The sequence below is a fragment of the Monodon monoceros genome, unplaced genomic scaffold, assembly GCF_005190385.1.
Source record: "Monodon monoceros isolate NGI ecotype Baffin Bay Population unplaced genomic scaffold, NGI_Narwhal_1 Super_Scaffold_13, whole genome shotgun sequence".
In the NCBI taxonomy this organism is placed as follows: domain Eukaryota; kingdom Metazoa; phylum Chordata; class Mammalia; order Artiodactyla; family Monodontidae; genus Monodon; species Monodon monoceros.
This window is the reverse complement of record NW_021703769.1, coordinates 79,306,361-79,317,623: the sequence shown is the minus strand read 5'-3', so window position 1 is coordinate 79,317,623 and position 11,263 is coordinate 79,306,361. Positions and strand designations below refer to the sequence as shown.

Below are 11,263 nucleotides of genomic sequence, written 5' to 3'. Positions count from 1 at the left end.
CTTACCTCTGACCCGCCAGGAGTCAGAGATCCAGTTATCTCAACAGTAGGGACTTTTGACCCCTTAAGAAAGAGCCAATGCTTGAAAGAGGTGACGGGGTCAAGGCTGTTTGGTGTTCAGGGAAAGTGACAGCTCCTTGAGTCAGGCTGGATTCTGAGAAGGACGTTGCAGGGAGGTCTGCTTTGGGGCAGCGGGCGATTGGACTGCACCCTGGTGTGGAGAAGATCCCCTGAGGGCAGACCAGGGGGAGGCAAGGTCGTTTCACGGAGAGGAGAGGCAGGGACCACGATCAAGTCTGGGTTTAGATCCTCTGGCGGCCCCAAGTGATCAGAAAGTCAAAGGGAGGGTCAGAAAACCCAGCATGGCACAGTTACACTAGGCTTTGCCTCAGTTTCTAATCCACACCCACTAGACACCTACAAGTCTCCTCCAGTTTGGGAAAAGACCCCTTAGTAAGTCAGCCCTTTCTGTTTCCAAGGTAAAGCGTACCCCTTCTCTCTCCAACAGGACATAGAGCTGCTCCCAGGTGCTCCTGTGCCCAGGGACAGAGGGGCTTTTCTGGAACGGCAACAGGATCATTCAGGTCCAGGGGTGGGGACAGAAATGGTCACTGCCCTGGCAGGACCCAGGCGGTCCCAGAAAACAAAAGGGCTTTTATGGCTGAGGCTGGGCGAGGAGAGAGACAACAGCTTCTGGAATAGCCCATGGAGGAAGGCATGAGGCTCAGCTGAAGTGGCTGGAGAGACCAGACAGCGGGGCACCTGGAGGGCAGGTCCAGCTGCCTCTTTTTTTTTTTTTTTTTTTTTTGCGGTACGCGGGCCTCTCACTGTCATGGCCTCTCCCGTTGCGGAGCACAGGCTCAGCGGCCATGGCTCACAGGCCCAGCCGCTCCACGCGGCATGTGGGATCTTCCCGGACCAGGGCACGAACCCACGTCCCCTGCATCGGCAGGCGGACTCTCAACCACTGCGCCACCAGGGAAGCCCCCAGCCGCCTCTTGACCCACTGCTCTTCCAACTTGGGGCTTGGCACTCCCAACACAGACTCCCAGGTCCCTGTCCCCCTGTGGCCCCCAAGGGTGAAGGGCAAGGCATTGGGGCCTTTCTGGGGTTAGGAGATGGCTTGGAGGCTTCCCCTTCTCTTCGTGCCACCCCACATTCCCACCTGGTTCCCAGGGGCAACAGGGAAAACAAAGGTGGAGGCAGAGTGAAAATGGGAAAGTCCTCCAGCTGCAGTTGCCCTTGGTATCTGTTTACTTAAAAAATCCAAAACAAACATCCCGACACATCCACCCACTTAAACTTCCTGTGATTCTGCTACCGGCTGTCTCCATGGATACTCCCAGTTGAACCCCAACACCTACACAAAACATGACAGTGTGTGGACTCCGCCACCCAAGTCAAGGGCTCCATCCCCCCCAGGACCCCTCTGGAACTACCCTGTCCACAACATCAGGCTACACAGCCAAGGGTGCCACCAGACCCCTAAATGCACCAGCCCAGTCCTACAAACTGGCCTCTAGCCAACGTCCACCGTCTATAGAATTCTTTGGCCACTTTGCCACCCCTAATCCCAGTGTCCTAGAAGCACACCCCGTAAACCCGCCATGAATTGACGCCCTTACTTCCATCCCTACCGCCGCCACTCCAGCCCTCCAAATGTTTGCATCTGGAGGAAAATGATAAGACGTAATCCTCCCCAGTCACAGCGGGTGGCTCAGAAAAATGAAACCTACACACTGGGCTCCTAATTTCCCACCAAGGCTTTACCCCTTTACCCCGGTTACCCACCACCCCACCCAGCACACCTCAAATCCCAGCCATACAGGACTGTTGACACAAAGAGAGCCCTGGGGACACCACCAGAGTCTGGACACGTGGGGGAGTCAGCCACACATCACCCGATGGACGGGCTGGCAGGCGCTTGGCAGGGAAGACGGAAAGGGGGGAGGGAGTTCTCCACCAGGCTCATGTCCTAGACAGTCAAAACCCAGACGATCACATGGCACGCTCCGGGCCCTCTGGCTGCTGGGATGTAGTCAGGAAGAGGGAGGGGTGTTCTTCCCAGTTTGGCCAGTGCATGGAGCTGGTGGACAAAAGTCTGCAGGATCTTTAGTTTCTTTGATAACTCTGCAGCGATCTGTTTCTCCAAAGGAAAAGGGGGAAGTGTAAATCATTTCCCTACACTGAGCACTGGGGAAAGTGAGCACTGGGTGCCAGGGGTCAAGCTGGCGTAACATCCCGAGGCAGAGGGCAGCAGAATCAAGGGAGGCCCTGGGGTCAAGGCAACCAGGATTTGCTCAATTGTTCCAAGCCCTCTCTCTCACATGTACACACACAGGGCAGCACGCACACACACACAGATGCCTCAGCAAGTCCCACAGAGGGAGGTGCTGAGGGGGCCCGGCTGCTGTTCAGACAGACTTCCAGAGCCAGAAAGTGGGCGGGGCCGGGCCATGAGTTAATCTACTTCCGGCCCACATCTGGTATAAAGGGAAGCCTCAGCCTCCAGAGGAGCACAGCTGCATCTGGCTGAAAGACCAAGAGCACTGTCCAAAGAGCCACACCCCCTCCCCAGCAGAGGAGTAGCCACCACGGTCAACACCCGAAGCCCCAGCAGCAGCAGGACAAACTGACCGTCACAAGGCACCTTGAGAATTTCAGGTAAGAGAAAAGCAAACTCTCTCCATCTCCGGACCTCGGGCTAAGGCAGGGAGCACCCCTCTGCAGACGATCCCCAGTGTTCCTCTTTCTTTCCCCGGAGACCTGCAGCCCTGAGATGATCCCGTCATATCAGTGATCACAGGAGAGCGGGGAAGATGCGCAGGACCCCCCAACAATCCCACCACCCAGAAGCAAGGGCCTCACTTCTCTTGGACCCTCTCCATTGAGACATTCCCCCTTCCCAGCGCAGGAAAGGGGTTTTTCATGCCTGCCAGCTTGAATGAAGCCATGATTGTGAAAGCATCACAAGAGAATTAAAAAGCATCGTGTAAATCACAGATGTTATGATCATTTCATCTTTCAGCCTCCTGGAAGGGAAAGGAGATCTCTTGGAGGGTGGAGCCAGCGGGTTCCAAGATTCCCACAGGTGAAAGCGCACTTAAGACTCCCTGGGAAAAAAAAAAAAAAAAAGACTCCCTGGGGCTGAGACAGAGGGGAAAAGACTCAGGATCTGAACCCGCCGCAGTTTCTGTCTTGCCCCCCCCGTTCACGTATCTTCTGCTAGCGGCAAGCGTGGGGAGCCCGGCCGTGGCTGGGGTCCCACCACCCCTCCCTACTCACCATCCTTCCGGAACTACTCCCTCGTCAGATCCTTCTCCACTGACTCTAGGATGCCGAGGTCTCCTGTCTTTGCCTGCCTCGCACTGGGCGTGGCCCTCATCTTCCGTGAAGGGTCTGCCTCCTACCATCACCAGTCTCCGGCGGCCCACCTCGCCGCAGACTTTGGAGTGAAAGTGTTTCAGCAGGTGGTGCAGGCCTCCAAGGACCTCAACATGGTTTTCTCACCCTATGGGGTAGCCTCAGTCATGGCCATGTTACAGCTGACCACAGGAGGAGAAACGCAGCGGCAGATCCAAGAGGCGATGCAATTCAAGGTGGATGGTGAGAGATGGGGCAGAGTGGGAGGCGGGCATTCACGTGGTCTTCCCAGGACAGGGGTGTAACCGACCAGAGGCAGAGGAAGGGCTGACCCCAGCTTAGCTGAGCCAACTCCTGTCCTCCCATGCCACAGGGATGGACCACTGCATCTTCTTCTCACCACACCCTGTGTCACTTGGTTATTGGACAGTCACAAGGTGTACGGGCCAGTGGATCTGGTATAAAACAGCCCTGCCTCACCACTCATATACTGTGTGACCTTAACCCCTCCGAACCTCAGTGTCCTCATCTCCAAAATGGGGACAATAAAAGTATCCACCACATGGGGCTGTTGTAAGGGCCAGCTAGAACGATGCACGTGAAGTGCCTGACAGCTACTGTTATTATTAAAAGAAAAAATTAGGGTTTATAACTTAAAAACAGAGAAAAATATTCCAAGCCAAAGATAAGGGTTAGGACCTAAGATTTTTGAAGAAAAGAGGGAGATGCAGGAAAGATTAAGGTTTGGAATGAAATCTCCATCCAGAGACCTCTGGGGGAGCAGAAGAGTCCTGTGCATGTGGGCAGGGTTAGGGGAAGTTAGCCCCACTGGGAGCCCTGGGTTTGAGATGACCTTAATGTGTCCTTTCCTCCCCGCTTTGGCCCAGAGAAGGGCATGGCCCCTGCCCTCCATCAACTGTACAAGGAGCTCATGGGACCATGGAATAAGGATGAGATCAGCACGGCTGATGCCATCTTTGTGCAGCGGGATCTGAAGCTGGTCCAGGGTTTCATGCCCCACTTCTTCAGGCTGTTCCGCACCACAGTCAAGCAGGTGGACTTCTCAGAGACAGAGAGAGCCAGGTTCATCGTCAACGACTGGGTGAAAAGACACACAAAAGGTGAGCAGGCAGGGAAAGGAGGCCAGTTCCCAAGGGCCTGCAGAGAAAAGGGATTCAAATCCCAAGTGTCCTGACCTCTCCCTTCCAGCATCTTCTGCTCTGTAGACAGGTCAAGTGCTTTAAGAATCAAAGCATCATGTTTTTCCATAATTAGGCTTTCCCCGTGAACCAACTCTAAAGTCATCCCTAAAAAGTATTGCGAGGTGTTATAAGAACAGTAATAACCATGACAAGGGTCACGCACAACCCGTCAAGACTGCAGCTTAGGGAGCAAAGTAAGGGGAGACATATTTCCAGGTCTGATCCTGGACAGGATCCCAAGACCACGAAAGTGTGGTGAGCTGGAAGGCTTTCTGAGACTCTTAGGAAGATGAAAGGGGTTGAAAGCAACTAGATAGGTTCACTAAACCTTACCCAGCCTGTCTTCTGACGGAATCCCTTCTGACACATATCCATTGGAGGACTGGGCGCTAAAGAGGACCATCTAAAAGGATTTAAAAATATCTAGCCTCCTGATCGCCTCGATTTCCCACAGGCATGATCAGCGACCTACTTGGCGAAGGGGCTGTGGACCAGCTGACACGCCTGGTACTGGTAAACGCCCTCTACTTCAACGGCCAGTGGAAGATGCCTTTTCTAGAGTCGAGCACCCACCACCGCCTCTTCCACAAGTCCGATGGCAGCACTGTCTCTGTGCCCATGATGGCTCAGACCAACAAGTTCAACTACAGTAAGTGCAAGACCCTCCCTTCCCCAAGTCCCACAGTGACTGCACCTCATCCCTGGGGGGCATCCCCTCTAAGGGAGGAGAAACCCTAGAATACACCCCAGCTGTGACAAAGACTCCCCAGGTAGGAGACACTGGGATTATCAGAGCAGCAGAAAGTAGCTTTTACCTTGTGCAAGATGAAGCTGAAATCCAGAAATTCCCTCAGGCCCATATTTGACCACTTTGACCCCATCTCTCATCTTCATGTGGTTCTAGTGTGATAACCTGGGGTTCACAGATCCTTCTGGGGAAGAGTGATGTGAAAGTTGAGATTAAGGAGATGGGGATTGGAATGAATTAGTAGCTGGGTACTGGGGAGAAGGCTGTGAAGGTGAAGAAGGCCAACAGGAGACAGAGAACCCAGAAGACACTGTGATTTAGCAGAAGAGAAGGGAAATGGGAATAAAGGCATTGAACAGGGGAGTGGTGGGGTGGGGGAGCCTCAAAAGCTAGGATGGAGAGCTGGCTTCCAAAGAGTGGAGGGGACAGGAGGACCAGTTGAAAAGCCAGTGCTGGGTTAGAACCAACAAGAGCTGGAGCCATTGCCAATGCGCCATCTTGGTGTCTTCACAGCTGAGTTCTCCACCCCCGACGGCCATTACTACGACGTCCTGGAATTGCCCTACCATGGGAACACGCTCAGCATGTTCATTGCTGCCCCCTACGAAAAAGAGGTGCCTCTCTCTGCCCTCACCAGCATTCTGGATGCCCAGCTCATCAGCCAGTGGAGAGGGAACATGACCAGACTGACCCGCCTCCTGGTCCTGCCCAAGTAAGCCACCCTTTGCTCTTGCCACACTTGCCAATGCTCTAGTCCCCTCTGCCTACCCCCTCCCCTCTCCCCTGGTTCCCTGAAAGTGCCACCTCCATGTGGAGTTTCCCAAACGTGACATCTGCAGGGTAGGGACAGGGACATGTGTGGGTGGCTGATGGGAAACACTCCGGCCTGGGTTTGATTAAGATTCCTCTCATCATCCCTCTTCTGCTGGAGGGCAGCGGGGGAGTTTTCTATACCATGCCCCACATTTACCACCCTCTGAATACCCAGCAAAAGCTAGCCAAAGGAAGAGCCAGAGAGATAGATGATGCAGGGTTGGGGTGGAGGGGAATACGTTGATCTACACTCTTTTAGGAATGCCCCTCACTCCCACCCCCATCTCTTCAAGTTAGCATCTAAACAATGGAGACAAAAGGAATCACTTCTGCAGATGAAACAGCCAGAACTACAGCTTCTAGCTGGCTTCCAACGAAGCAGAGTTTTAAAAATCCTTCTGCAGAAGCAAAGAGGGTGCCGGAGGCTGAGGCTGGATAATTCCAGAATTGTGGGGAAGCTTCCCACCATGCTTACCCCAAATTCCCAGATGCCATAATGCCAGGCTTAGGGAAAGAGGATCATTTAGTTGGTTAGCACACACTCTCTCTCTCTCTCAAAAAAAAAAAAAAATAGAGGTAATTAGCTGTGCCCTGATGGGAAGCAGAGCGAGAGCCCCAAAGCCTCGCTGCTGGAGTCCTCCTCAGGCTCAGCTCTCAGAACACAATCTACAGACAAGGTTTTTGTTCAAATATCCTTGCAGAAGAATTTGCCCTGCCCCCTCCCTCCCCAGTCAGGCTGAGTATAATTGTGCTCAAACTACTGCCTTATTTGAGGAAAGTAATTAGTCATAGGTTCAAGGGGGTGGGGAGATTGCAGGAAAATGTTCATTAGTACTAGAATCTCCCAGCAAGGAAGAGACCTTGCAAACGGATTTGAAAAAACAAGCTTCCCACTTCTACTTTCTTTTTTTTTTTTTAAATCTATTTATTTATTTATTTATTTATTTTGGCTGTGTTGGGTCTTCGTTGCTGCGTGCGGGCTTTCTCTAGTTGGGCCAGTGGGGGCTACTCTTCGTTGCGGTGCACAGGCTTCTCAGAGAAGCTGCGGAGCACGGGCTCTAGGCGCGTGGGCTCAGTAGTTGTGGCTCGCGGGCTCTAGAGCTCAGGCTCAGTAGTCGTGGCACATGGGCTTAGTTGCTCTGTGGTATGTGGGATCTTCCCGGATCAGGGCTCGAACCCATGTCCCCTGCATTGGCAGGAGGATGCTTAACCACTGCACCACCAGGGAAGCCCCCACTTCTACTTTCACATCAGTCCCCATCCTGTTGGTCTGTGGGGACGGAGATACTTGGTGGGGTTAGAGGTGGCCTGAGCTTGAGCTGTGTCCTGCTCCTGTCTGCAGGTTCTCCCTGGAGAGTGAAGTTGACCTCAGGAGGCCCCTGGAGAACTTGGGAATGACCGACATGTTTAGGCCAAACCAGGCAGACTTCTCAAGACTTTCAGGTAAGAGGTTTTCCTTTCACTTTCTTCCCCTGGTGGACAGTGGGGTCCTTAAGAGGACTAAGGAGCTTCTCACTGAGAACCAAAGCTGATGTGTTTTGGTATCCACCTCTGTTTCAGATCAAGAGCTTCTGTATGTGTCGCAGGCGCTACAGAAAGTGAAGATTGAGGTGAATGAGAGCGGCACGGTGGCGTCCTCCTCCACAGGTGAGTCAGGCTCAGGTGAGGTCTGGCAAGTCTCAGCCCCAGGCTTCCAGGAGGGGCCGCGGTCTGGCACCCAGACCCTGGGTGAACTGGGAAGACCCCACTGCCCACCAGTGTCTCTCCTGGTAGAGCTTCGCTTCCTGTGTGGAGCGCATCACCCCGATCCCACTAGAATACAGGCCTGCTTTCCCCGGCACCCCGCCCCCTCCCCACTGGCTCTGAGGTCCTCTGACTGTGAGGTCCTGGCTTTGCTCTCAGTGGTCAGTCACGAGGCACTTGCTTCCAATACGCCCTAAAAGGGTTTAGATAAACGTGCCTGCGAGTGACTACCTGAGAGATCTCTACCCAATTCCTGGAGGAAACCAGGCCTCAGAGGACATCCCAACACTTTTAGGGTTCACATCCAGGAAATAACTGAGCCTCCTAAAACGCCCCCATCCCAGTGCCACTGTCACTGGATCACCTGTGAACAATCCAGGCTTCCGTGCCCACGTCCCTCCGCTCTAAGACGTGGTCCCTTCTTTTCCAGCCCTTACAGTCTCAGCCCGAATGGCCCCCGAGGAGATCATCATGGACAGACCCTTCCTCTTCGTGGTGCGGCATAACCCCACAGGTGAGCCGGGGGCCCGGGAGACACCCCCCCCCCCCGCTCTCCTGGACTCGGGCACTAGTCCGGGCAGGTGTAGACACCCCCACTCCCCCCAAGAGGACTCCAGGCAAGGAATCATAGCTCTGTTCCCCTTACCCTCCTCGGAGGCAGTGCTCTCTCCAGACGGGGTGCTCAGTCTGTCCCCCAGTCCCAGCTTAGTCACTAGAGCAGCTGTGCCTCCAGGCACTCACTCATCTCCCTGTATCTCAGTTCATCCGTAAACACCCAGCTGGGTGAGCTGTGCTGTTCCCCTTCCCCCCCCTTCTCATCTCCCATGATTCTTCCGTCCTCAGGAACTGTCCTTTTCATGGGCCAAGTGATGGAACCCTGACCATGGGAAATGCAGCCCTCATCTGGGACGGAACTGGAGATGTCCAAGAAGAAGAAACTCCAGAGCAAAGAATTTTTATTTTAATTCATTTTTCTGGAGAAAGAGAAGATATTTATCTTTTTTTTTTTTTTAATGGTAAATCTTTCGAATCTGTTTCTTAGACCTCCGGCTCTCCCAGGAGGGGGAAAGAGGACCTTTGAGTTAAACTCCCCAGCGGAGACCCTGGGAGAGACTTCGGAAGCACAATGCCCCGAAGGTCTCCCAACAAGACTGCAGAACTCCCAGGATCATTTGCGCGGCTGCTTCAGCCCATCGCTCTGCCTGTTCGGGTCTTCGGACCTGGATCCCACTGAGGCCCTGGCAGGATGGCACCACAAGGCTTACAGGAAGGAGCTTTTGTGTGTTCGCTAGAAATAATTTGTGTTCCGGTCACGTTGCCGTCACTCTTGCACTGTCTGCTACTGCTGAGAAAGCTGGCTGCAGGCCAAAGAAGGCCAATGGGAGAAACACTCTTTCATGTCATGGTCTGTCCTCCCCCAGCTCAGAGGCACGAGACCCACCCAGGCCTGGCTGCTCCCTCCCCAGAAACAGTGTGCATATATTATTTTGGAGTGTAGGTGGCTTGTTTACTCAGAGAAGCAGCTTTCTGCTTCCCACAAACTTTATGTTGCAGAAATAGAGGGAGAGAGATGAGATTTATGCCTCGTTCTTGGCGCCAATATCCTGGTGGGGAGGGTGGGATGCCAGGGGTGTCCTTGAGCATTTATCACATCCTTGTCCTTGTGTGCTTGTGAGAGAGAAAGGACTATGGAGAAAACATATTATTTAAACTTGTTCATAGTGTTCCTTTGTGGTCTGTGTCATTGCACCTCAGGAGTGGCCACTTGCCTGTCATTCCCCTCCTGGCAGCGGGAGTGATAGGGCCCACACTGCCACCTGGTGGCTGCCCGAATCCCATCGCTCCTCTCCTGGCCTTTCCACTCCGTGGAGCAGGACCCCTGCCAGGACTGTCCAACTTCAGCCCACTTTAGGACCAAAAGGATGTGGTAGGTGAAGGCAGACAGAGCTGTTGTTTCAAAATTTTCCAATATACTTAGGAGCAGGAGTGCAAGGGGCTACACGACCTAGCAGGACAGAACTTTCCCCAATTACATGGTGACTCACAGCCGCATTGGTGACTCACTTCAGTGTGTCATTTCCGGCTGCTGTGTGTGAGCTGTGGACACGTGAGAGAGAGAGAGAGAGAGAGACAGAGAGAGAGAGAATGAGAGAGACAGCAAGAAGCTCGGGCTCAATTACCCCCGTTAGATAATCCTTCTGAAAGCCAACTAGCTGGGGGGTAAGGCATGAAGACCAATTTATTGAAGAATTGCACATAGGCGTCGAACGAATGCAACCTCATAGAACCCTAATCATCCCACTGTGCCCCTCAGTGAAAAATCTTCGTTCTTTGTGTGTTTTTGTTCTTTTTTCATGATGCACTGGACAATGAGAGCCACACACAGTACCCTCAAGGATGCCCAAATGTGGGGTCCAACATTCCTGAAAGTGTGTTGAATTCTATGCTTTTTCACTTTTGATATAGAAGCAGCTAAAAAATGTTTTTTTTAATAATAAATAAATAAAAATACTCCAAAATCGTCCCTGGCCTTGACTTTCCATGTTTCACACGGTACAAAATCCAAACCCTGTCAGTTCACAGACCTCTCGGGTGAAAGGGATCTTTATGAAACACACACCCACAAGCTCAAGGCTCACTGTCCCGTCATGGGTGAATCCACAGGGCTGGCCACCGGGCTCTGCAAGAAGACCTCCAGGGATATACTGTGCAGGACATGATTCTCCCTTTGGGCATCATCCTCAACAAGGAAAGAGGGTTCCCCAAACACCTGCCACCTGCCCAGACACACCTGCTCACTGCCCCTGTCACTTCCCATCTCTGTTCATGCCATTTCCTTCCCCACCAAATGTCCCCACCCTCCCCCATGCCTACCCCACTCCCCATTTCTCAAAACCCAGACCAGATCCATTTCCCCCACCATGGATAGCCCATGGATCCAGTCGACGTCATCGGTCTCTGCTTGGCATGTGCCCATCTTTCTTTCTCCTGGTGTGTAACAGTGCGTGCATGTGTGTATGCTCTTTGAGTGTGCATGTTATCCTCCCCACCCCCACTGACATAGCACGTTCCTTGAGAACAAGGCTCTTTTGTTACACAGATTCTTTTTTTTAACATCTTTATTGGAGTACAATTGCTTTACAATGGTGTGTTAGTTTCTGCTGTATAACAAAGTGAATCAGCTATACCTATACATATATCATCCCCATATCCCCTCCGTCTTGCGTCTCCCTCCCACCCTCCCTATCCCACCCCTCTAGGTGGTCACAAAGCACCAAGCTGATCTCCCTGTGTTATGTGGCTGCTTCCCACTAGCTAGCTATTTTACATTTGGTAGTATATATATGTCCATGCCACTCTCTCACTTCGTCCCAGCTTACCCTTCCCCCCCCCCT

General features: G+C 52.9%; 1 protein-coding gene across 3 annotated transcripts; it reads left to right on the top strand.

Moving 5' to 3' along the window:
• Positions 1–2,519: 2,519 nt before the first annotated feature.
• Positions 2,520–9,592, top strand: SERPINE1 (serpin family E member 1). Of its 3 annotated transcripts, none has more exons than XM_029220964.1 (9): positions 2,520–2,663; positions 3,334–3,605; positions 4,250–4,483; positions 5,019–5,213; positions 5,826–6,024; positions 7,468–7,568; positions 7,686–7,772; positions 8,299–8,382; positions 8,712–9,592. In XM_029220964.1, exons 2-9 carry the CDS (start codon positions 3,335–3,337, stop codon positions 8,747–8,749), a joined length of 1,209 nt encoding a protein of 402 aa, XP_029076797.1. In that variant the 5' UTR covers positions 2,520–2,663; position 3,334; the 3' UTR covers positions 8,750–9,592. The 3 variants fall into 3 exon arrangements, with proteins under 3 accessions (XP_029076797.1, XP_029076798.1, XP_029076799.1); XM_029220965.1 differs by having other exon boundaries at positions 2,596–2,663; positions 2,764–3,605; XM_029220966.1 differs by having other exon boundaries at positions 2,626–2,663; positions 3,028–3,605.
• The last annotated feature ends 1,671 nt before the right edge of the window (positions 9,593–11,263 follow it).

Coding starts and splice junctions, on each gene's coding strand:
- SERPINE1 (XM_029220964.1), top strand. CDS start 3,335: ATGCCGAGGTCTCCTGTCTTTGCCTGCCTCGCACTGGGCGTGGCCCTC. Junction 3,606..4,249: donor GATGCAATTCAAGGTGGATG/GTGAGAGATGGG, acceptor GCTTTGGCCCAG/AGAAGGGCATGGCCCCTGCC. Junction 5,214..5,825: donor GACCAACAAGTTCAACTACA/GTAAGTGCAAGA, acceptor GTGTCTTCACAG/CTGAGTTCTCCACCCCCGAC.